Source organism: Orcinus orca, chromosome 7 (genome assembly GCF_937001465.1).
Source record: "Orcinus orca chromosome 7, mOrcOrc1.1, whole genome shotgun sequence".
In the NCBI taxonomy this organism is placed as follows: domain Eukaryota; kingdom Metazoa; phylum Chordata; class Mammalia; order Artiodactyla; family Delphinidae; genus Orcinus; species Orcinus orca.
In genome coordinates, this window is record NC_064565.1 from 111,803,061 (window position 1) to 111,830,086 (window position 27,026).

At 39.8% G+C, this 27,026-nt stretch overlaps 1 protein-coding gene across 2 annotated transcripts in view; it reads left to right on the top strand.

Annotated features, from left to right (window-relative positions):
• Window positions 1-27,026, top strand: part of SP100 (SP100 nuclear antigen) — an 87,859-nt gene that overhangs the window by 42,061 nt on the left and 18,772 nt on the right. The window contains exons 5-12 of one of the 2 annotated variants that reach the window (XM_033425663.2): window positions 316-378; window positions 3,201-3,350; window positions 3,789-3,872; window positions 6,038-6,184; window positions 6,889-6,972; window positions 10,797-10,850; window positions 11,469-11,552; window positions 16,383-16,436. In XM_033425663.2, coding sequence (XP_033281554.1) covers window positions 316-378; window positions 3,201-3,350; window positions 3,789-3,872; window positions 6,038-6,184; window positions 6,889-6,972; window positions 10,797-10,850; window positions 11,469-11,552; window positions 16,383-16,436 — 720 coding nt within the window. The remainder of the gene's footprint in view (window positions 1-315; window positions 379-3,200; window positions 3,351-3,788; window positions 3,873-6,037; window positions 6,185-6,888; window positions 6,973-10,796; window positions 10,851-11,468; window positions 11,553-16,382; window positions 16,437-27,026) is intronic. The other variant, XM_033425667.2, reaches the window with a different exon arrangement.

The window sequence follows — 27,026 nt, forward strand, 5'->3', positions numbered from 1 at the left end:
TCTGGGGACACAGGCAAGTTCACTATGACTGTGGGAGTCAAGATAAGCCATCACTAGTTACTGAATGGCTGGTGGAGGTCACCCAGGGAGATGGCCTGGCCGAGGCGCTCTCAGCCAGGGTGCCGCTGACCTGTCTTCCAGTCTATGGACTGGAGTTTGACTACAAGAGTTGGATGAGATCCACCAGGTCCAGATGGTCTCTGTATTGATATCTGCAGGGGCTCTTAAACTTCTTACCTATAAAAAAGGGATTAGGGGAGGTTGGCACAGCCCATACTTCAATATCTGAGATAAACTTTTAATTTTCCCCCCTAGGAACTTGGGAAAACTCCTGTCAAGGCCGGACTTGGTGTTGCAGAGAGTCCTCATCTTATGATGGTCTGTTCTTGACTCTGTTCTATGATGCTTTGCTGCTTGTGTCCCATTCTGGACTGTTCTGGGGGCGGAGTGGCTGCTGCTTTGTATCAAAAAATTGTCAGTCTTTGCATCTGCAATTTCTCCGAGGATTTAGATAACAGAGTCTTCGTACTCTGGGTTGCCTGGGAGGGTGGCTCCTTCCACGCTCCTTAAACGCACTTGCTGCCAGTCCCTGAAGGCTCTGGGCCTGGACCTTTTGCCCAGGTGCCTGGCTTCACAGTTTTCTGCTCTGTCCTGCTTGATCAGGCAGCGACCTCAGTGCTTTGATGTCATGTGCAGCAGTGGTCAGTGCTGCAGCCACAGTGGCGGGGGAGCAGGTGATGAGCGTTCCTCAGGGGACAGGGTACCTCCCCTGCCGGGTCCCTCACCCAGGGCCATGGACACCAATTGCCTCCCGTGCAAACCCTCTCCCTCCATCCCTGGAGCAGAGGCCAGGAGCTGCCCTCCAAACACCAGGCAGGCGTCCGAAAGAAACCTTTGGTACTTTAGCAACCAATAACCACTGCTTACAGCGCTTGACCTCCATTAGCCCATAACACTCTTAATAGTGTTATTATTTAAAATATTATTATTTCCCTGAGTCTCAGTGTTCTCATTTGTAATGTAGGGATCATCATACCTATCTGTCATGAGGCTATGAAATGGAACAATGATGCAAATGCATTACCCAGAATGACTGATACTAGGTATTCAGCACGTGTTTGATCCTGAGTAAAAAATACTGGTACAAAACAATATATTGTTAATCTAAAACATCAATCATAATGATTTGATTTTTCCGATCACAGTATACTGTATATTGATGCAGCTAATAGTTTATTTAATCTTCCCTCAAACCTGAAAATGAGGTGTATATTACCCTTGTTTTTCAGAGGAAAAAGTATCAGCTTAGAGAGTTTGGTTATTTGCACAAGGTCACCCAACTGAGAATTGGGATTGAACTCTGCTGTGAATAGCGTCACAGCAGGAATTCAGGTGTCCATGGCCTAGCTTCAAATTCTACCTCGCGATCTCAGGGAAGGGACTACCTCTTTTTGTCCCTCAGTTTCAACATCTTTAAAAAGGACATGATAATAGTACCTACTTCAGAGGGTGCTGGATTTTAAACAAGTCATATCATGTAAAGCACTTACAATCATGCCTGGGGGTTCATCAGTGTTCCATGCATTTGTTATTATTACTACATTTAATTATCATCATTATTTGTATCTGGTGCCAGAGTCTAAGCTTTTAACCATTATAGTAAACTTTGGGATTTTCTTCTCTCACAGATGTCCGTTGGATTTACTGATTCCCCAGGCTGGAAAAGCAGTGATAAAAGCAATACCAACTTCTGGCCCAGGAAGATAAATTGAGGGTCATAGTTTCCCCATGCTTAGAGCACACTAGTCTATAATAAATTATAAATCTTTATTCCATGACTCTCCTTAGGAATTAAGGAACATAGAAGAGTCTCAGGGAACTTCCCACAATATGAAAGGCTCTTATTATGTAGCTTCCAGTCGGGATGTGTTATTTAAGAAAGAATGTTCTAAATTAGTAATACATTTTTAGAAAAGAAAAAACTTTCAGAGTGATTTCTGAAAACACAGTTATACTTTTACCAAATCACACTTATTCAGAAAGTTAACATTTTAAAATACCCCAAAATGTATGAATACATATTAGCCATTCATCTATTCGTACAGCTGGCGGGAACAGGAAGGGGTGAGTGGATGGAACTGCGACGAGTAAGGAGCAGAGAGAAGGGATTCTACATGTGTGTGTGTGGCGGGGGGTGGGGGGGAGTGGAGGGAGGAGGCAATGAAATTCTTTAAAACTCACAGTGTGGTCTGGGGGCAACCCTGCCAGGAAGTGGAATCCCAGAGCATCTCAGTGATGGCGAGCAATGAAGAGAGAAACTTCAACCTAGGACCCAAATGATACACAACAGGCCACCAATAAGTGTGTCCAAGAGCGTGACCCAACAAGTACGGTGGGCTGTGACATGCACAGGGACAGGAAGGGCTGTGTCTCATGCCCACCAGGATGTGGCACAAAGCATGCACCAGGACCCACGTTCTGTATTAAAACCTTGGGAAATAATTTTAAATCATGCTTTACGTAAATTACTTTGTTTAGAAAAGCACTAAATGAGAAAAATCCACACTGCACTGAAAAATATGTCTATGTATTCATACATTATTGAGGCCGGTGGGAACAGAGTGGGATGGGTGGATGGAATCAATAATGAGCAGAGAAGGTTTGCCATGGGGGAAGGGCGTGTGTGCCGGTCCTGGGTGGTTTACCCAGGGCCTCATTCCTTACCCTCCCCTGCTCTGCCCTTGCTCTCTGGCCACTGGCCCCTGCGGACTTGCTTGCCAGCTCCCCTTGCTTCTGGCTCCCCGCTGGGCTCCTAACGTGGGAGACCCTAGTAAGAGAGTGGGAATAAGGGAGAAGCCAGGTGTTGCCCCACCACTATCTCCAGTGGCAATTCTAGGAGTGGCTGCATCACAGCCTTGACTCCACCTTCCACCAGGCAGGCCAGCCACGGTCCAGCTTCTGCCTACCCAGTGACCTCAGCCCATGAGCCCACCCTCCGTCCCTCCCATAGCTTTCTGTTGACTGTGCTTCAGGTTGCTGCATTCTTCCACTTGATCTTCTCTGCTCTTCCATTCACCAAGTAACCAATCCCTGGATTAAATTTCCTCTGCTTTAAAAGCTTAAAAATGTTTGTATTTTCCTGTTGGATGCTGACTGATGCCAGAGGAAAACAAAGTATGATGAATCAAAACATGATTTAGGTATGACCTCACCTGAAAATGCACTCTCGGATCACCTCTGTGAAACAGAACAGATAAATGCAACGAGGCAAGATACAACCAGTGACCCAATCGATGCACTAGAAAGCCAACAAGCAAATGAACAATGTGCCCAAGAGTCTGAACCAGCAGGTAAGACTGGCTGGGTTTGCGTGAGTGTGGAATGGCCAAGAGGTCCTGACTAGTGGCAGAGAAGGAAGTAATGCACCACTCAAGGAGACATCTATTAACAAAGAAGGGGAAAATCACACAGATACACAGAGGGCAGGAATGGGGCCTGATATATTGATGGGAGAGACCTGGAGGAAGAAAGTGAGAAAGGAAAAACTAAGAGACAGAAGGCAAAGAGTTGCAGAGCCCCACCGGGGAAGAGAGACAGAAACAAAAGTCGAACAAGTCAGGGAGAGATCGGCTCCAGAATCAATGAAACATGGTACTTTCACGGGGTGAAGGTGGCAATATACGCAGACAGGCTATAAGTAGAAACATAAGAAGGAAAGAGAAGTCGGATGAAATGCAAGAAAATGGAAACAGGGCAAAGCAAGTCTCTGTGGTCTTTTTTATCTTCAGAGTCCTGCGAACAAGTACCTATCCAATCAAATAATGGTGATGCAAGAAAAGAGACACCCAGCCCATTGCCTTATGAGGAAGAAAGTAATTACTTACCAATTTTCTAATTACATCTTTGTTTTTCTATGAGAGTAAAAGCTCTCCTTTGTTCTCCCATACCAATACACCCCTTCCCAATCCTAACACTGTCCAAGACACACAGCCTTCTCCACAACCTCTGGCTGATTTTAGCAGGTGTAAGTTGCGAGGGAGAAGGAGAGCTGAGCTCTTTAGTGGATGGGGTGTCCCTGGGAAGAGAATGCAAAGAGGAAGAATAGGAAAAGGTGGACTGTGGAGCACCAAATAACAAAGTACAAGAGTGAGATAGATTTTAGATAAATTGACATGGAATCAAAATAATGCCATGTTGTGGAGGTGATGAAAAGAAATAAGTTGCAACTTCCTTTTCAGAGGTTATAACAGAAACATGTAAATCATGTAAGATGTTGCAGGTCAGATTTGCAAGTAAGGAAGCCCAGGTGAAGGGCCTTTTAGAAGGAAGTGGCAGGTAGAGGGATGTGGTTTGTTGGACAGTGGCACACAGGGAGAACTTTGGTGATGATTTGAATGCTTAAATGAGGAAAATATATAGAAAGACAAAATTGATATAGAGGAGACATACGCAGGTCATAATAATAATTAAGAAACAGGGATAGAGTAGGAGAAAGTAGGAAACGTAACGGAGAATGGATACATTGAAAAAGCAGGTATGGGACAGCAGGGTCAGGTCTAGGGTGAGACCCTGGGGCACGTATAAGGATTATCTTACCCTTGGCACATTTGTGTGCCCCAGGCACCTCCTTTGCCTGGTCCTAGACCCTGCTGGACCCTGGGGACAGTGATTACAAATGTAGAGGAAAAGAGATGAATAGAGAAAGATACAGATGAAAAAGAATACCAATAAATAGAAAAATGGGGGTAGGAGAGGCACAAAGAGAATAACTTAAAGGACAATTAATTAAAAATTGGTAGAGAGTGGGCCAAACAGAGAGAGGAGACAAATCAAGACATTGCCCCATTTGAGGAGACAGTCATCAAAAAAGAAGACACAAGGGACTGTTCCTAATACCATTGAGAAGGGTAAGGTATCTGCAATGATCAAAATAGCCCTGTAACCCCCTCAGATAAAAATAGTCCTCTCCTCAGGCATCTCACCCTCCCCATGGTTTCAGTACCATCCATCATCTATTGATTCCTAGATGTACATCTCCAGCCAGACCTATCTCTAGACTCATTCCTCCAAGTGCTTGAAGATCTGTATTCAAAGATCTGATGGACATCTCTATTTGGAAGCTGTATCATTTATCTATTGCTGTATAAAAAAATAGTCCCAAAACTTAGTGGATTAAGCCAACCATGGTTTTGTCACTTCTGTCAATCCTAACTTTACACATAGCCTATGACTCAGCAATTACATTCCTCAACAGATCAACAGAAATGCATATTATCTTCATCAAAACACATACAAAAGAATGTTCATCATAGCATTATTCATAGTATTCTAGAGCTTGAGCCAGCAAAAATGGATATTTTATGGTTTTATTTTTTAATGGATAATTTCTATAAAGGAATATTATATAGTGGTGAAGATAAATATACGAAATGGATACAGATGACTATCACACACATGTTGACTAAAGAAGCCAAATCCACCCCTGCCCCTGAAAAGCCAGAGGGACACAGAGAGAGAGCAAGAGTGAATGATTCCACTTATATAAATTTGTATAAATTTTGAACTAGTAAAATCAATCATCTATGGTATTAAAAGTGTCAAAGTGGTGGTTAACTTGAGCAAGATACATCTGGACAGTTAGTGGGGCATCTCTAAGAAGTTTCTGGAGTGTTAGTAATCTCCTATTACTTGACCAAAGTGATGGTTACCCAGATATGCTTGTTCTGTGATAATTCAAAACTTATGATTTATGCATTTTTATCTATGGGTTATACTGCAATTGTGATTTTTATTTTTGAAAAGCGAAAAATCATCAAAAGATGAGAAAAGTAAGTGAAAAGAAAGTAAAAACAAACCTGAGAATTGAGAGAGACACAAAGAAAGGGACAGAGTTGAACAGCAGCAAGGAGAAGGGTCGGGGTGAAGCCTCCCTCCTGCAGTGGAATTACAAGGAGAAGGCTGTTAATGCTAATGAACAGTGCTTACTACCTTTTGGAGTGCCAAATTAAAATTCTTCATTCATTACAATTTGATCCAGAAGCAACGCTACCCAACCATGGATTTCAAATCAATTCCTGTTCTGTCCTTCTGGTGGATATAAAGAAGGAAAAGCCATTTTTTAACCCCGAAGTTGAATGGCAAACCCAAGCAAGGACTGACTGTAACCAGGCACCTGATGTAATAGGTAAGGCTGACACAGTGTGGAGCAGGAATCACAGGAACAGGGCAAGAGGCTGGGGCAGGTCCGAGGCTGGTGGCCACGGACAGAGGCAGGAAGGGGAGGGAACCAGTGCCCTGTGCAGTGAGTTTAGCAGAAGAGATTCCCCAGGAACTGGAAAAATAGCAAAAGACAAAAGGGGTAAATAATAAGTATTGATGTCCAAGAGACAATTTCTAAAGCAAGAGAGGAAAGTATGGGGGTACAAGATAAAGAAAAGGGAAAAAAATCAGAGACCCAAGGTATTCAAGAGAGGAGATGGAAGAGAAACACATGAAGACAAAGCGAGGTATAAAGAGATACCATCCCCAGAAAGAGAGGCATAAGTAGGGAAAATTGGCCAAGCCAAGAGGAAGGTAAAGAAATAAAATAAGAATGAAAGAAAGAGGTAGAATGAAGTAGAGGGTCAGAGGTAGATTGAGGGTGGTGGTAAGAGGCAGAATGAGGGTGGGGGAAGAAGAGTGTTGGCAGAATGGGCAAAGCTGCCCTCTGTGAATATCATCACGTTTTGTGCAGGACCTGGAGAAACCTGCAGGTCACACACATTCAAGCAAAGGTCACGGTGCCTTGAGTTAACCTAGCTTCTAGATCTTCCTAGTGCTCTCATTCTGAGGTTTCCTGCTGTGTGGGCTCCACCCTGAGATCCTAAGTGGTTTTGTTCCTCTGTGCAGTGATCAGCAGTGAGGACTCCGCAGAATCCAGTGATGGAGACATGTCCCCAGAACCCTCCACATCAGCACTGAGAAAGGCGTCTGGTAAGGAAGTGGGAGAGCCAGGCCTAGGCTGCAGGAACCTGAACTAGAGTCACTGTTTCCTGAGCATCTTATTCTGAGCCCCTTCTGTAGCATGGTTCCAGTTTACTCTGGAATCCTATTCTCTGTCTTTATTTTACTGGACTTTTATGGGAAATGCAGAGAGATATGAAATCTATATCTGAGGATGAGGCCTATTAACTATTGGGTCCCATTAATAAATATATGTACCCTATATTGATTATATAGTAGAAATAGGCCAGCAAAGTAATGAGTGTGTTTAAAACTACTAGCTGTGGGCTTCCCTGGTGGCACAGTGGTTAAGAATCCGCCTGCCAATTCAGGGGACACGGGTTTGAGCCCTGGTCTGGGAAGATCCCACATGCCGCGGAGTAACTAAGCCCGTGCGCCACAGCTGCTGAGCCTGCGCTCTAGAGCCCGCACGCCACAACTACTGAGCCCACGTGCCACAACTACTGAGCCCGTGTGCCTAGATCCCGTGCTCCACAACAAGAGAAGCCACCGCGATGAGAGGCCCGTGCAACGCAACAAAGAGTGGCCCCCACTCGTCGCAACTAGAGAAAGCCTGCGCGCAGCCAAAAAAAAAAAACCTACCAGTTGCTATGCCTATGAAGTGGTGGATTTATGCAGTGATTTCTACAAAGAACAGAAAGCTAAATACGGTTGGCAATGCGCGGGTTAAGGGCACCAACCTCCAGTGCAGTCAAACATCTGCCTATAACTTAAGAGTCAGCCCCCATACACGCAGGTGGCATCCATGAATTCCACCAACTGTGGATCGTTTAGTGCTATAGTATTTAATTTCTTTTTCTTTTTTTTTTTTTGGCTGTGTTGGGTCTTCGTCGCTGAGCAGGGGCTTTCTCTAGTTGTGGAGCACGGGCTCTAGGTGTGTGGGCTTCACTAGTTGTGGTGCGGAAGGCTCAGTAGTTGTGGCACACGGGCTTAGTTGCTCTGCAGCATGTGGGATCTTCCCAGACCAGGGATCGAACCCTTGTCCCCTGCATTGGCAGGCAGATTCTCCACCACTGCGCCACCAGGGAAGTCCTGCTGTAGTATTTAGTATGGAAAAAATCTGAGTTTAAGTGGACCTGTGCAGTTCAAACCCATATTGTTCAAGGGTGGGCTGTATTCCTTTACTGGAAGGTCATATTATCATATGATCACAAATTTGAATCATGTCATAACTTGTCCAGCTACCTAGTGTTAGCAGAAATAAAGACTTCATGTAAGGCATTCTGAAACCCAAAGGATTGTTTTTGACAGAATTCTTCAACAAGTCATGGCATATACAGTGATTTTTCAAAGGACCTTTGCAAACAATATCTTACGACAACCTTAAGGGCTAAGCAGGATGGACACTGTAACCCTTGCTTTTAGATGAGGAAACACAATCACATAAACGTTTCAAGTTCTCTACAAAGTCTCATGGGAGACTGAAGGGAATAACAAGGCTAGCGTCCTGGATTCTGCATTATTTTCTTGTAAAATTGAAGCTCGAAATGATTATCAAAATGTTATTTCCTCAATCCTATGGGTAGCCTGAGTTGCCATAAGATCTGTGTCTCTGTAGTGTACAGTTGGTGAATTTTTGTCCCTTTCTACTTTTCAGACCTAGACAATATCAGAAACATACCTATTTATGGAAACACACTAGGAACAGTCCTAAGAAAAAATAAAATGTTACCTGATCTTGGTGTTACAAAAGAGCAATATTTTAAATAATACACTCAATCTAATTGCTCACTAGATCTATCAAAGTAAAATATAGATTTGTTGCAGTTTTTAGGGCACACTTTTGTCTTAGTACTGGTAGGAAGACTGCTCTAGAAGATAGCCCTAAAACACATCTATGGCTCAGACACATGAGAAAATTATTCCCCAGGCTTGCAAATAGTTCAGGAGGGCACCAGGTTGGCAGGGGGTGGGAGGAGGTGAGGAGAGTAGGCTCACACAAGGTCCTGAACACAAGGTCTCCAAGGTACCCTACATGAGAAACAGCAGATGAAGGAAGCTTGAAAAGACAACAGAAGGGGTCAGAAGTAGAAGAGAGAGAAGGGAAGGAGGGTAAGGTTCAAGCAGAGCAAAGTTGCCCCTTGCATTTGAATTGTCTCTGCTCTGGGAACAGGGAATGGAACATCACTAACCTACACAGCAGATGACTTAGAAAGGCAGCCCAGAGTGGCCTGGGTGCAGGCCATGCCTCGCATGGCTTTTCAAGACTTCTGCAAGTTTTCTCATGAGGGAAATTCCTGCTGAATGGGTTCCTTGGTCACACGCCCAAACCCCTTGAGAATCCTGTTCCTTTGTGCAGTGACCAATAACCTTGACTTTTTAGAACCAAGTGAGGGAGGAGGGGCCAGAGAAGCCACCTGCTCATGATCCCAGATGGCTCATGTAGGAAGATAAGGATTGCAGCCATGGACAGCAAATATCCCGAGTGTAAACCCAGAGCTCTGTTTTCCTGGTGAATCTTATTCTGAGCATTCTCCACATGCCTTGATTTGATTCATTCTAAGATATCATTTTCCACATTTAACTTTTCTGGCCCTGTTGGGAAGTGGAAGGAGGCAAGAAGGCATTGTATATAAACTGTTGTTTAACTGGATGAGCCCAGTCAATTGATATATTGAAGATGTAGCAAAAATATGCTAGTAAAATTATACCTTTTACTACACACTATCGTAACTATTAATGCTAAAGAGTGGAAATAGTGTACTTCTTCCTCAGCATGCTTTCATTCTACGGAGCACACTAAGCACAGCATTCCTCTATATGTTGTTAATATTGTCATTAGTCCCCAACTTAGAAAGACTTCACAGAATAATTTGTGCTTCTATTAAATTATTGATGGAAAAATAGCTTAAGACCAAATACCCTCAAACCCCAATTATAGCTAAATCATTGGCTTACATGGTGATTTCTCATAGGGTTTTTATAAATAAAGCTTCCCTTTGTTTTTACAAAAACCTTAACAGGGAGTTAGGGTAACCAGGTTATTCCAGGCTTATAGATGAGGAAACTGGAGTTGGTAATGTTTGAGGGTCTTTTATGAACTCACATGGAGAGTAAAAGGCAGAGCCAGGTAGGAACCCAGCATTACCTGCAACATGACATTGGCGTGTATAGTGATATTTGAAAACATCTTCACAAATAAGGTATCATTTTATGTTTACAACAACCTAAAAGGTAGGTCAGAAAACTCTTGTTCCCTCATTTCACAGATGAGGAAACTCCAGCACATAAACATTTAAGGATCTTTACACATCACATATGGACAATTATTGGAAGAGTCAGAACTAACAACCTGGACTCTTAGCAAAAATTCATAATCGTTTATTCAAAATCTTTAAAGCCAGATGTAAGATATGATGTTTTATTATTTTAGAAAGACAGTGTGGTGTATATCCTATTTGTTATAAAACACTCTAGTAGGGTCTGGGACAGAATCTCATTCTCAAATATACTGTATTAGTGTTCCTGCAGCAAATTGTGCGAATTCACAACAACTGTGATAAATATTTTATTGGACTCATGGCAGCTGAAGTCCAGATTCATTGCCAAACTAGTTAGTACAAACCTGTGAAAAAATATTGGCTTTCAAAACTTCTTTGACTTTGTAATTAGGGCTAAAGGACTGGGGGGGCCTTTGCTCCATTTGGTAGAGCTCACTTCCTTTAGACAGGAAGAGACAGAAATGGTCATCATTGTGTCTTTATAGTCCAAATCCTGTCTACAGTGTGAGTAGTCATAAGATTTACTACTCTTTTAGATATAGATTACTGGTTGTATTTTCCTTTCCTTCCTAGATCCTTGGGATACTGAAAACACATCAATTTGCAGCATAAGCAACAGGAAAAGACGTAAGAACAATCAAAACTCTTGCTGTAACAAATATCTTTCTTTGCTACAAAAGCTTCATTCAAATTTTTGGTAATATCCTTTAAAATCAAATGATAAACTTGTTGGCATTTTAGACGATTCACATTATACATGTTGAATTAGGTGAGCTGGGCTAATTGATGTTACTTGTAGGCCTCAAGAAGTTCAGTGTCACAAGTGCAGTACAGGTTTATTCTTCACTCACATAAAAGGATAAAGTGGTTCCCAGGGTGGAGGGGTGCTCACTGAGGGCCCAGCTGATGGAGGCTCTGACATCTTGAAAATGTTGCTTCCACGGTCCCCCTGGATAAGAAACAAAGTGGAAGCAGAAGTATGTGCAGACAAGAGGAAAGGGTAAAGAAGTGACCAAAGCAAGTGCCTTCCATGGCAAAGTTGTGTCCAGTCCCGGCCTTGGGGGTGGTCCCTGGAGCAACCTTGACCAGGAGGTCAGATGGAGCCGTAGGGGGCCTGGTGGTAGGAATATTCCTACCTCTTCTACATAAGCTTCCCCTTTCCAGATTTCCTTTTAAAGAACTCCATGCTGTATAGGTCCTAGGACACAGGCTGAGACTGTAAAGGAATTTTACTTCTTTCTGCAGGGATCAGCAGTGGTGACACTTCAGAACTGAGTAACGAAGATGAGCCTCAGGAAACGTCTAGCTCACTCCTGAGAAATGGGTCAGGTAAAGAAGATTAGGATGCCAAGCCTTGGCCTGCAGAATGTCAGGAATGAAAAGACACTGTTTCCTGGTGCATTTTATTCTGAGACCTTGACTACCTTGTATCCAGTTAATCCTGGGAACTACTTTTCGGATTTTAGAAAATGGAAAGAGGCAGGAAATTATTATAAATTCATGTTTAATAGAATGACTCATATTTACTAAATGTATGTAATTTTATATTCCTATAGCAGAAATAATCACCAAAATGATGGTCTCTTTTTAAACACTTACTGTCATGCCTGCTAACACTAAGATCCTAGATTTCTATAGTGATATACTGGTTGACATTAATGTCATTTGTAATCGTAAAAGCCTCAAAAGACAACTGGTCCTTCTGTGTAATTATAGACAGAAATAAAAGCTTCAGATCCACCATTCTCAAACTTTAGTATAGTCTGTGACAGATATTCATCACATTGTAGTTGGATTGTACCATGATACTTTAAATTCCTTTGGCAAATGAGATCTTACTCTGTTACCACAAAATCTTTAAGTCTTAGGAAGGCTAGCTCTTGCTTCCTCATTTTAGGATGAGGAAATAGATGTACAAATGTATAAGGGTAAGAAAGGGTGGCTATTTTATGTAACCGGCAGGAAGATAAGAGCTGTGTCACATGATCAGAGTCCAAAGAGGGGATACGAGGGACCTGGCATATTCACAGGGGAATGTATCAGTGCCTGATGCAAGAAGACTTATTCAGCAACGATAATACATACATATGTGTGTATATATATATATGTGTGTGTGTGTGTGTGTGTATACATATACACACATATATACATATATATGTATATATATTGGTGGGTATATAATCACCAGTATTGGTGTGGATTTTGAAATATATATTCAGATTGAGAGGGAAAAAGCAAAAACCATAAAGAAACAGAGAGGGTAGGAATGGAACAAGTTGTATGATATACAGAACACCTAGAAGGATAATGCCAAAAAGGATGAACAGAGAAATAAAATGAACAGATATTAAGAGTATAACTGATGAAATGAGAGAAATCAACACAGAAGTTAAGAGAAATCAGGGACAGAGAAGTTCACAGATGGGCAGAAAATTGAAGAAAAGGAGGAGGAGAAGGTGTGGCTAGATTGAAAGAGACAGAGAAAATCTCTGTTGGATATGAGGTGTAGTCATTGGACAGGTGTATTTTTCTTCAGCCCATCTGAGCTTCGAACATTGATCAGCATGACCACATCAAAGTCTGTTTCCTGGTCGCCATCTACAGTCTGCTGTTTCCTTATTTCCCTTCAATGTCCTGTGGATTCAAAGCTCTAAAAATAAATAGAGGAAGAGACTCAGAAGAGATGCCAATCTATTAGCATGTGATAGAAAAGCCAATTGTGATACTAGTTCTCAGTTATCTTTGTTTTACTGTCTGCACAGAGGAAAAGCTCTTCCTTCTTTACCTATCTCTCCCCCAAAACATTGCCATACATGCGCACACCAATACACATACTCATATACAGACAGGCCTGTGCACAGATTTGGACTGTTTTCAACAGGTTTGAAGGAGCCAAAAGAGAAAGAAGAGCTCAGCTTCTGGGTGGAGGGAGGTGACGCTAAGTGGATAATGCAAGGAGAAATAATTGAAAAATTAGGCTGAAAAGATATCTGAGTAAGTTTCTTCAAATTAAAAGATATCTGAGTAAGTGTCAAGTTTTTCTAAGTGGACATGAGATCCAAATATCACGAGATTGGGAAGTTTTGTAGAGGAAGATGGATAATTTTCAAGATACCTCTAGGAAGTTCACCAGAAACATGATAATAAAGTCTGTGACTGATGGACAGTCCTGTGATGTAGAAAACTCATAGAGAACTGGCAGAAGTAATAATAGTCAATAGTGTGGTCAGTGTCAAAAAAGCAGGCAGATGGTGACAATGAAAGTGGTAAACTGTGAGATGAAGCCAAATGTGGTTGAAGAAAATACAGATAAACACAAAGATTGTAATTTTTTTAAGCCAAAAGATCAAGATAAGATTAAGAGAAACAAACTGAAGCAAAGAGAAAACAGAAAGTGATGTGACAATATAAAGAGGAGTACTTCAACGGTAAAACTAGATCCAGAGACAGAAGCATAAAAAACTAGACCAAATGAGATACATACAGGAAGCAATCAATGGAGAGGAATAAAGATGAGACACAGAGATAACTGCATAGATAAAGGGTTAAAAGATGAGAGAAAAGTGGTAGAGAGAGAAAAGGGCAGTGTAAAAGAAAGAAAGGAGAGAGATGGAGAAACTGTGGGATCTGAGATGACCATGAGACAAAAGCAACATTGGCACAAGGGGTGGTTCACACTAGCAGTGAGTTTTCAGGGTAAGGTGTCCCCAGGTATCAAAGTGGCTCCTGTAACTCACCCAGATTACAAGGTACCTCACCAAAGGGGTTTCATGTACTCTTAGGGTTTCAATCACCATCTACAATCTAATGGTTCCTAAACACACATTTCCAGCCCAGCTCTGCCTTCTAAGCTTCCAAACTCAATTATCCAAGTGTCAGAAAGGCCTCTGGCTAAGGTCCTGAAGGTTCTAGACTTCTCCACTTAGATGTCTCTCAGACTCAACACTTTTAAAACTGAGCACATCATTTTGCCCCCTAAAGAAAGCATCTACTCCTCCAGTGTTTGCTATCTCTAAACCACTTAACTGACTCATTCTTTCAAGTTGAAATTCTCAGAGTCATCCATGACACAGCCATCTCCTCAGTTGATGTACCCCATCTGTCACCTAACTCTATCAATTATTCCTTTTATATGTCTCCACCCTGTCCATTTATTTCCATCTCCATGCCAGCACTCTCGTCCATATCTATATCACTTCTCACTTGAACTAGGTCTACAGGCTCCTTATTTGTCCTCCTCCTCACACTGTTCCCACCAAACACATTCTAAGTGATTTAGCTAAATTGATCTTTCAAAAATGCAATTATGTTCATGCTGATTTCCTACATACTAGCCAAATATCACTTAATTTTCTTTAGGAATAATTTAATTCTTCTTCATGTGATCTCCAAAGCTCCATACCTGAGGCTCCTGCTTCTTTCTCCATTCTCACCATTCCCTCTCATTCTCTCACTCTATGTTCAGACATACTAAACTCCTTTTGGTTACTTGTATTTGCTGAATCCAGACCTTTGCACATGCTTCTCCATCCATTTGGGACTATCATCTTAGTCACCTTTCTTCCTAATCTGGTTAACTACTGCTTCCATGATACCTCCTCCTGAAGAGGTCCCTCATCTCAAACTCTGCGAGTTCCTCCTGCCTTCTGCATCCCCAGAGTATCCTGTACAATCTGTGTCCTAACATTCTCCATGTTTCAATGTACTCACTCATTAAGTGTCAGTCCCCTGGTTGCTCATAAGATTGACAAGCATTCACTCTTCATGCATCATCATCACTCACCTCAGCACCTGGTACATGAAAGATGCTCAGCACACTTGTTGAGTGAATAGAAAAAAAGTCCACTTTCTGTCTTCCAACATTTGGAATTTGTCTGGTAAAAATTAGTTTCTTATAGTATTTATATGAGAATATCTATAAAAATTATTTTAATAATTGAATTATGTATATACATATAAATGTAATAAATAATATTTCTGGAAAAGAATAATGTCACATAAAAGTAAGTACAAATGTATATAAAAACGTCATTAATGGATGGATGGGAAAAGCATATAAAGAAAAAATAGTAAAACAAAGATACATATTTTGGGCAAAGAGGAAAAGAGAAAAGGCAGATTAAAAGGAAGGGACAAGGACAGTGAGAAGCAACAAAAGAGAAAGCGACCTCAGAGGTAGAGTCACCCTGTGATGTAGAAGTCCGTGAAAGGTGGCTGGTCAGAAGTGAGGGGCGGGGTGCAAATGAAAATTCTTTACAAATCGTAACTTAGGAACAGAGCTCCAAGGACTTGAGAAATGTTCCCGTGTCATGTGTTTTTCAAAAAGTGTGTCTAGAAGCCAAGAAGCAAGGACTGAAAGTAGCCAAGCATTGACATGATGGGTAAGGACACCCAAGGTCATGGTAGAGGTGGTTCAGCAGACACCACAGACCCTGGGGGAGCTGTGGTAAGTGATCGGTGTTCAAGGAGAACTCCTACCAGCTCACAACAGGGGGCGGGCCAGTTATGGAAGGTGAAGGTCACAGGGCCTGTGCTGCAGGATTTCAGGAGTCTGAAATCAGAGCTCCAGTTCCTGATGCACTTGACTCTAAACATACTTTGACAAGGAGTACATCCAGTCTATGTCAGAATCCCATTCCCCTCTTCATTTGCTTGAACTGACCCATTGGGGAGCTGCAGGGAGAAAAGAATTCTGTTTAACAGAATGGGTCCTGTTGATTATACATGGATGAGGTCGTTGAAATACACTGGTAAAAATGGCAGTACCGTAGAGCAAAGAAATAAAAGTGCTCTTCTGCTGGTAGGTAATAGTGTCACTTTGTCAAAACCTTGGAAAGGCCTCAAAAGACAAATAAACGGTCCTTTGTCCTGACAGGAATAAAAGACCTCAGACAACTATTGATGAACTCACCATATAGTTTTGAAGGATGCTCTCTGGCATGTTACTGATTTATACAGTGATTTCTCATTAGCTTTTGCAACTAAGATCTCATTTAATCTTCATAAGAAATTTAAAACCTGAACAGCATAACTGTTGTTATCCCTGTTTCATAAATGAGGAAACTGATGCACATAAGTAGTGAAGAGAGTTTTCAAAGTTTTACAGTTTTTTACAGTTTCAAAATTTTTAGTTTCTGACCACCACCTGTTACTTTCTAGATACCACGGATACTGGAAGCAATTCTACTTTGGGAAAACACAGTGAGAAAAGAAGTAAGAGTGCATAAGAATTTACTCGATTTTCAGTTACAAACCAACTATTTTTTAATGCTAAAGTTTATTATTATTTTCTATACCTTTAATAAGACAAAAAATTAGTGCCTTTTAAAGTAACTATTTTTTCAAAATGCTCATATCTTCACATTGCTTTTTATGCTGATTTTAAAATGTTTCTTATAAACACTGTTATATATCTTTCCAGAATTTTTCTATGCATGTGTTAACACATTTTGTAATGTAGTTTTATTTATCTAAATAGGATAATTCTATGCATACTTTCCCTCTTAAAATTATTATATCATACCTAGAAAATTAAAATATTTAACATTTTAAATTGAACTACAAATTCTTTTTAAGGGATGCTTTAACATGCACTATTTTCATTTTTAGTGTGGTTGAGTATTTTCCATTTGTTATTGGTCATTGGTTTTTCTTCTTCATAGAACTCTGTCACAGAATGCTCAGTCATGTTGTGGTATTTGTATTTTTCTTACCAAGCTGAATGAATATAGAAATCTTTATATGATATACATGTACATTAAATCTTGATTCTATATGTTCCTAACATTTTGTCCCATTTGTTGTTTTTCTTTTAGGTTTGTTAATAGAATATTTTGTCCTAGAGAAGTTATACATTTTTAGGAATCAAATTTGTTAGCTTTTTTCTCTCTAGTTCTTTGGTTTCCTATCATATTTACAACAGCTTCTAGCTGAAGATTTTAAAAATATTGCTCTATATTTGATTCTAGAATATTTGAAGTACCTTATCATTTTTAATATTTACATCCAAAACCCTGTGAGTTTTGCCTATTTGTGTGTATGTGAGGTGAGAATTTTAAAAATATTCCTTACACTATTACATTATGATTTCAATCACCACTTTGATCACACAGTGTCTTCGCTTGTCTATATATTAGTTTTTCTTTTACAAGAAAATTGCAAAAGATAAAGGAGAGCTCAGAAATAGCACCAGACTGATGATTCACTGGGGGTGAATTTTAAAATTAACTCAAGAAGATTCCTCCACTCCCTTCCCAAGTTCATTGGAAGTTCTAATTAGAAATATGTTGAAGTTGCAGATTAATTTGGGGAGAACAAAGACTTATACCCATTTATTCACATCTTATTTAATGTTCTTCTACTAAGAATTTTCATACACCTTAAAAAAATTTATATGCCGAAGCCATTTGTTTCTCTCTATGAATATCTTTTTTTCCCATTACAAAATAGCTGGAATAAATTTAAGTGAGACAAGACTCTCAAAATCTTTATTTAAATAGGAAATCTATGGTCATTTTATTATCCATTTGCATATGAGGAAATCAGAATGCCAAGGATCTTCTTCTGATTCACTATAAAATCTTACAAGCATCTATATAGTTTAAGGATCCAAATGTCACTTAAAATATTATGGCCAGGCCCCCAAACGATCAAGACAATCAATCAGAATTAAGTTTCTGAAGAAATTGTCTTCATAAGAAGTGGCAATAATTTCAGATGAGGGGGTTATCACAAGACCCCTTCAAATAACTCTTTCAAGGACAAGTTTATATTACAGAGAACAGAACAAATTGGTAATGGTTACAAACAGACACATCTCCATATTTTACAAGACTTATCTTCTTATGAAATTTCTCAATTTAATACTGTCAAATCAATTCTTTATGTTAGTTTTGTGGTACAGACTGCTCTCTCTCCTTCTACAGCTATGGTTTGAGGGGACTTTCCCTCCTTTTTCTGTAATTCTGTTAGTTATGAAGACTTACATTTTAAAAATCTGGTCTCTGGAATTTGATTAGTTAGCCTTGTAAGAAACGCAGGCCCATAGAGTTGGATTGTGTTGGCAGAAATAGAGAAAAAAGGACCTGGAAAGTATTTTACAAATAGTAAAATAAGATGTATATCAATTTTTCTACCTCAGCCTCCCATCTTTTTGCTAAATCTGAATCAGCTTGTGATCTTTATCATTTTTTTCAAATTTCCTTTCTTGCCTTCACCTAAATACATAATGTGAATGATTTGCTCAGCATTTACGTGAGGATGTTTACGATATTTTTTTAAACTATATCTTATATTTAATAAGCATTACTACTTATAGGCTAAATATTATTACCAGTATCATTAAAATACTTTATACAGTTTTTCTTTGATCTCCAAATACTGAGGACTCTTCTTTATACACGTTCTATTTACCAGACCTCATCCTATGAGCCTCATCCCACTTCAATTTTCACGGCTCGATTTACCCATTTCACACTCTCAAACTTCTACAACTTCTCTTTCCTGGAAAATCAGACCACATCTATACTAATGAGTGCTAAAACCCAGTCTTCCTTCATGGTACCCATTTTGGGTGAAGATATACAAACAGACTTCAAAACTGAGCATCATTACTGGTGTAGCATGGGAATTTGGCATAATGGAAGGAAAAACCAGATTTGGGATATCCCACAAAACAGAGGTATAGAAGGCTTTAGCAGAGAGGCCAAGATTTTGAAAGACTTTGGCCAAGCTTGTGCTCATGCTAAAGACTGGATAGAATTCTGTTGGCTGCATATGAAGTTCCCATAGCTCGTCCTATAATGTGGCAGGATAATTCACAGTGACCCCTGCTTCCAGAGAAGAAAGAAGTGAACCCAGAGCTTCCCTTTCTTAAAAACTCTGAGTTTCACCCAGAGGCAAAGAGTCAAGGGTCTCATTTGCAACATAGCCCAGGGTCCAGTCACAACAATGGTTCCCAGTGACACATATACTTGTTGACACAGCCCCACAATCTAGCAACCTTACATGCTAAATGCAACGTGGGAACCTCCGTATTTTTCCACCATGATGAAACAGAAAAGTACTAATTCCACCAGGTTAGACCAATGTCATACCCCAAACACTTGGAATGATTTCCTCCTCCAGTCTGTCCTTGCCCCAGGTTAAAGTTCCTAGCATCAAAGGAATTCCTTCCTCCTGCTGTGTGGCAGGTAAGAAGAGAGTCTGCATTAGAAATAGTTAAGCTTCTGCATATTGATGCATCCAAGAATGTGTTGGATAGTAATTTAAATGAATAAATTAATTCTATCAGTTTGTGAAAAGTTTAATCCAAATATATGATGGTATACTTAAAGCCAAAAAAAGACATTAAAATAAAGGGAGGGATAAAGAAATGTCAGCAAACTACAATTAGAAGGTTGGTAATTTTTCATAGTTAGTTCTTTGTCATGGAGAGTGATGTAGTAATCGATGTTGTTGGCTAATGAGGATTCTCTGTAGATCTCATTGTGAGCGTGAGGCTGCCTCTACACCACAGGCTCCCAAGAGGGCTATACAGATTGACCATAGATGAGCTGCTCTGCTGACCTCATGGGTGAGGCAGGCGTAGGCAGCAGGTGTGGAGAGCAGTGTGCATGGGGAGGCAAACATCTTCCCAGGAGCCTGGGCATTAGACCTGAAGGGATCTGTCCCTAACAGGCTGGTTTCTCCAGTCAAGAGGATGGAGCTGGTGCAGCTTATCGGAGGGTGGCCTGATCATGGTCTTTCTGACTGGGAGGTCATTGGTTGCCTCTTGCTTCATAGCACCTGGCAAGCCTTGGCATCACTGTGCTCAGGTGAGTAAGCTGGGAGAACCTGATGCACTCTCTTGTCTTCTGGAGCATCACGGTCTCCTACTTGCTAATAGCTCCTTCCTGGTCATTTGTTGGTGATGTTGATGATAGTTTCAATAGTGGTGGTTCTATTGGTGGTGATGGTCCCTTCATGGCTTCCTGATATCTACATGTTGGCATGTACCAGAGATTTCATCCCTAGGGACTACATCCAGTCTGGTAGCTATAAATTCCATCAATATGTTAATGACTGCCAATTATACTTCACCTCCTTTGATGCCTCTATTGAACTGCCAAGTCATAAGTTCAACTTCTTACTCCAAACTTCCACTTGGAGTCTCAAATTTGACACATGAAACAGATTCCTTTATTTCACTTCCAAACCTGTCATCCACCACCGCTCACCCGTATCTCAGTAAATGGCACTAATTCTACTCAGTTGCTTGAGCCAAAAGTATAGAAGATGTGTTTGATTCCTCCCTTTTTCCTAACCCCCACCCCACATTCATTCATCAAGTTTCAAAACTATATATATATATATATATATATGTTTTAAAAAGAACCAAATAGAAATTCTGAGATTGAAAAGTATAATAAATGAAATAAAAAACAATGAAAAAAGTGGGTGAACTCTGAAAATAATTGTGTGTGTGCGTGTGTATACATATACAGCCGGTTCTCATTTTTCATGGTATATAGGTTTCATGAATCACCCCAAACACAAAAATAGCTAATCTTGTACCTTTGCTCCCAGGAGAAATACAGGGTTTGGTACCTGTGAGCCTCTGGTCACATTTTTGTAAACCAATAAATATATATCTTTGTTTTCTGAGTGTTTCTGTTTAAAGACACCTAATTTAATATATACGTTGATTCATCAATGTTGAACTCACAGCCGACAGCACTATAACTGATGCCTGATCGGAGCTTATCTAACACACAGATTTTCTCCATAAGTCACATCACTGTCTTAGGAACACTAGACAGCACTTCAGCACTAGGCTTGGGGGCCCTTTTAAGCAGCAAAATCACCAACAGAAAACACAAAAGTGAGAAAAACATGGAACTAAATAGTCGGCAAAAGGAAACTTGTTTACAGAATAAGCTGAAACAAGGAGACAGAGCATTGCCTTGTTCAGCCTCATCTGGGAACAGGTGCGGCCGGCAACTCAGATTTTTCACTGTTCTGTGCATCACCATGAATGACCATGAAAGTGCCCTGAGTACTGATTTGGGGGTTGCAAATAAACTTTAGGGAGTGGGTGACTTCACAAATATGGAATCTGTGAATAATGAAAATCGGCTGTATGTATACATATTTTCATTCTTTCTAGAATTATTTTAAATTAAATAATACATCTGTTCTCATAGGCAACATTTTATTATTGTTGTTTGCCAGATAGCCTGCAATTTGGATTTATATTTACTCTTTGACCCAAGAGTTACTTAAGAGAGGGTGGGAGAAAACGTACATTCTCTATTTCTATTTTCTGGGTATGGAGTTGAATATGTATCAATAATATCAACCCTGTTAAAACATATTATTTGAGTCTTTCATAGCCTCCTCATTTTGTCCACTTGATCACCTGTGGACTGAGGGACATAACAATAAAATTGTCTACTAGTAGAGTGTTTTTACCTCTCATGGCATTTCCTGTATTTTCTACTTGCTTAAAACTTTTTGGCCTGAATCACACTTTCTTTGAAATTCAGATCATGACTTCCTGGTTTCTTTTTGTTGATGTATGCTGAATATACCTTTGTCTATACATTTATTTTCAACATTTAAAAATATGTTTTTACTTGAGTGTTTTGTATATGGTTAAAAGTTGGGGTTTACTTTGTAATTTAATCTCAAAATATTTTATTTAAATAAGTGAATTAAGTCCATCTATTTTTATTTTTAGGACCAAAGTGTTTGAAAGCCATATTAATTTATATTGTTGATTCATCTTGTTCTAGTGTCTTAGATATTAAAAATGCCAACACTCTGCATTCTGTCTTCAATGCATTTATGTGCATGTATGTACTTGTGATACTTAGGAAGGTTTGCATTTTTGTGGTAGTGGTTACAGCTGGGCATATGACTGCTTAGCTGAGACTAACCCTCCCAGCTTTCCCTGCCCTGCCAAGCGACTATGGCATCTGAGTAGAAAAAATGTGAGCCTCTTTTGGGTCTTTCCCTTAAAAGAAATGAATGGTTGAGCCCCCGCTCATTTCCCATATTTCCATTGGTTAGGAGTATATACTTCTGATACTTACAAAGGTTTGTACTTTTGTTATAGTGATTACTCTTAGAATTACCTTTATGTGATACCTTTGGTCCTCTCTTTAGACAGAACCCATTAATTTCCCACCCAGGAGATTTATAAAATTAGTGTATGTCCTATTTCTCTTTCCCCTCTCACCCAATTTAGGCCATGATGTTCCCTTTATTTTTACCTCTTAGCTATTAAATGTGCTTTATATTTATCCTTTATTTATCCAAATAATACCCTTTGACTCCTAGCTGTAGAACAAACTATGACCTTGCGCTACCACCCATATTTGTCCCTTCCTCCCAATTTTTTTTATATTATATCATTTCTATATTGTAAGGGCATATACATTTATGCCCTGGCCTGTCACCTCATCTCCATTTTTATTTTAATCCTTTTGCCAAAATTTTTCCAGTCCTGTCTTGGTTTGCTGAAGTGGATCCTCTAGTAGTCTTCTCAAAGGAACAAGTACTCATAGGAACAGTATTTCCAGAATTTCCCTATTCAAAAGTATTTGTTTTTATTATTTATACCTGAAAATAATTTGCTCACTCTTTACTTCTAGAAGTATTTTGTACTTCTTGTACTTTTTTTCTGTGGCATTAAATGTTGCTATGGAAAATTCTATAGCCAACGAGATCCCTCTCCCTTGAAAATGACTTGTTTTGCCCAGGCTGCCCATTCAATTCTTTAAAGTATGGTAAGTTTGCTGGAATATATTTCAGGGTTGACTGGAGCCAATTTTCTCTGCTACAGAGTGAAAATACATGTACTTATGATATGTATATTCATTTTTTTAAATAATTTCAGAAAACTTTTTCTTGAACTTATCTTCAATTATTTCTTCTGTTATTTTGGTTTTCTTCTTCAAGAATTCAAATGATTTGTTTACTGCCTTTTCTTGACAGGGATATCACCCATTTATTTCTTTTAAAGGAAAGACCCAGAGTCTTCTGCTCATGTCCTATTGGAGAACCCTTAGTCACATGGCCAGAGCTAGCTGGGAGGTGAGGCTAAGAAATATAATCTCTAGATAGGCAGCCAAGGGTCTGGTTGTAACTCTATCCCTATGGAAGAAAAGAAAGGATGATTATGAGTGACAAATAGCCATCTGCTTACTTGTTCTCCATGTTTTCATCCAAAGTCACTGATTTCCTCAACTTAAGAGGGAAATTCAGACTCTCCATTGGTTCAAACCCACCCTTGTTGTCGCTTGAGGCCCTTTGGCAATAAAAGGAGCTGGAACTTGGATGCAACACAGAGCTTTGTGGCCAGAGACAAGCCATCCCTGAGTGAGAAATAAGAGAGAAAGCGTTAGAAAAGTTTGTTGTAACTGATGAACGCAGCTCTCAACCAAATGAGGAGAAACAGACAAGAGAGAGCTTAATCAATTAAGCAGAAGCCAGACTCCTGGTATCACATCAGATCTAAACACAGTTATTTAAACCAAACTAATAGCACATACCACACCGTGCTGGTGCAGTAGAGATATGTGACCCTCCATTCTCTGAATTAAGTTCTGTAATTTTCATTTCTATCTCATTCTTTGTTTTCTTCCTCTTCTTCACCTCTCTTCTTTTTCCCACCCCTCTCCCATTCTACTAATGTTTTTCTTGTATACTTTATTTCTTTTGTTCATTCTTTTACATCACATCATATAAAATACTGCTGTTGGGTTTATACAGCACTGTAGAGGTGGCAAGATTTTCCTTCTGGAGTTGAAACATATTCAGATATATTTTGTTTCCATTTCTGCTGATTATTTCTAACACCATAAGTATATTTAAATATATTATTATTATATGTTATATATATTTTAGAATATAAATAAGTATAAATAAATATATACTTATATTTTTAGCATCTCTATCATTTTTTTCTCCATACTTATCTTTATCACCTTGTTTATTTCCCAGGTTATATTTACCCAAGTCTACGATTTTTGTTCTCTGAGATTTTGTGAAATCTCACTGCCATACTTGATTTATTATAATAGTTGGCATGGGTAGTCTAAGCACAGTGGGTTCTTTCTCCTACTTACTTCCTTGTCAAACCTGTTCTCTCAAATAGTTCTTACTGTGCCCCAGGATGAAGTCTTAGATAAGCCCCAGAGTTGTGCTAATCCTTTTCAGCAGCAGTGATATTCTCATTCAGTATTTAAAAGACTGAGCTGATATAATATTAAAACTGTAAACTTTGTAGTGAGCAAGTTGGATAAGGCCAGCCTCTTCTTTCATCCACACTTCCTCTCTAACACCATTCAGTATGTGCTGCTTTTAGCTAATTCAAATTGAGGAGGAAGGAGAGAAGGAAGTGGTAAGGAGCAGGAATGGCCCTCTTACAATAGATCCTTCATGTCTCCCAGAAATGGCAGATGCATGAGCCATATTTGTGGGTTCTTCAGATATTCACTCTCTTTATGGAGACTTTCTCAACTGAAGGTCCCCTGATGCAGGAAATCTAACTGATGGCTTACCACTTCCTTCTTAGTCTCCCAGCTTCTAGGAGGTCCACACCCCTCCTGGGGTCACCTCTTTCATCCAAATGATCCTCCTGGATACAGTATCTCTCAAGAACTAACTGAGCCCCTCCCTTCCCCAGGGAGGCTCGTGAGAACCATGCCTCTTCATGGTCCTACGACCAGTGGATGTGGGGTTGGCTCCCAATGCAGTCACCCTCTCTAGACTTGAGTCTTTAAACATCTCTGCCTCCTTCAAGCTCTTAGAGACACAGATTAATCACCTTGAGACTGAAGCCTTCTCACTTGCCTTGAGGGGAGGGGAACACTTAACTTCTATAGCAAGCCTCTGGTGTCAATAAATAGTATTTGGATAGGAAACCCAAGAACAGCCACTCTACTTCCTGTGGGGTATTTGAGTAAGAAAATTCACAAAGAACAATAATTAGCAGGTCTTAAACCCCAAATCTACCAATAAGGAGAACTCTGGTAAGCTGAACTAGACTACTTTTGTATCTTTAATTTATTTGGCCTCAACAGGTTTGATGAAAGGTGAATCAAACAGTGCCAGAGAAAGATAGAGAGGGAAAGAAAATATTTTTTTTTGTCTAAGATGTCTATGGTTGATATCTATGAACAGGCCCAAATTGTAGTCCAGGCATTGAAAGAAAAGAAAGAAAGAAAGAAAGAAAGAAGGAAAGAAAGAAAGAAAGAAAGAAAGAGAGAGAGAGAAAGGAAGGAAGGAAGGAAGGAAGAAAGAAAAAAAGAAAGAAAGAGAGAAAGAAAGAAAGAAAGAAAGAAAGAGGGCTTCCCTGGTGGCGCAGTGGTTGAGAGTCCGCCTGCCGATGCAGGGAACACGGGTTCATGCCCCGGTCTGGGAAGATCCCACATGCTGAGGAGTGGCTAGGCCCGTGAGCCATGGCCGCTGAGCCTGCCCGTCCAGAGCCTGTGCTCCACAATGGGAGAGGCAACAACAGTGAGAGGCCCACGTACCGCAAAAAAAAAAAGAAACAAAGAAAGAAAGGAAAGAAAGAAGAAAGAAAGAAAGGGAGAAAAGGGGGAGGAAGGAAGGAAAGAAAGGAAAACAAAGAAGAGGAGAAGAGAGGAAAGGAAAGGAAAGGGGAAAGGAAATGTGTGCACTTTATGGCCCTGCTTTGGAGATCAACACGTTTGAACATGGCACTCAGGAGATTCACCTGCACAAACCCCACCATCTTTCCACCCACATCTCCTAAATCTGGCAGCATATTCCCCTGACATAGCATTTCAATCAACCCTTTTTTGATATCTCTAACCCTAAGGTTTTCTAGGACTTGAAGTTCTATTTCTACAAATTCCCCTTGGGCAATATTTTCTTGGTTAGTTCTTTAAATCCTATTTTTTTGTCCAAACCCATGTGAACAAGGTCTTTGGTCACTTTCATGATATTTTCAGCATAAAAGCCTTCATTTAGGACTAAGATGATGGCCTATGTTTTATCTGTGTAGCTCACCATCACATCTCCCTAGGCAATCCAAAGTCTTGTGTTACTGCCATTGATTCTGCCTCTCAACCAAAAGAAATCTGCATTGCTTCACTTAATTTTTTAATTTCAGGATGCTTCAGTTTCTTCATTGGTAGTGGGGATAGTAAAAATCCCTAAAATAAAGTAGTAGAAGTAAGGGTCTTATGTTCATGTCTAGCATATAATAAGCACTTAACAACTGTTAGCTCTCATTATTATTATTCTCACAGTGTTCCTTGAGGTATAAGGAATAAAACTCTGTCTTAAATTCTTTTTTATTAATGTGGATATAAATGAATTTTTCTTAATGTGAGGGCAAATAAAATGAAATCTAGGATGAACCCAGGTTAACCATCAAAGGCTTAGTAGGTGCAAGGCTATGGGTTAATATTTTTTCTTTATGCAGTAAACTTTTGAAAATTTAAAGTAAAATGGAATTTTTGAAAAGCACTATTATATACCATGCAACTTTTCAGCAGTATCTGTTTTATATTTTTCTCGGAAAGAGGGGTAGACATAGAATCGAAATTCTGAGTAACAGAGCCCCAAAGAAAAGAGGCAAACCAAGAAGAAATAAATACACAAATAAAATTTACTAACTGAACATCTAAATTCTCATGCTTTATTCTATGCTTTTGTTAATAGGCCTGTTTCTCTAATTACTTTCTGTAGCTACTAACTGTTGAGAAATATATCAGATTTAGTCAGCTTCTAAAACATGACAGGGAGAGAAATATGATATCTCAAACAAGCAACATGGTGATGAATCCA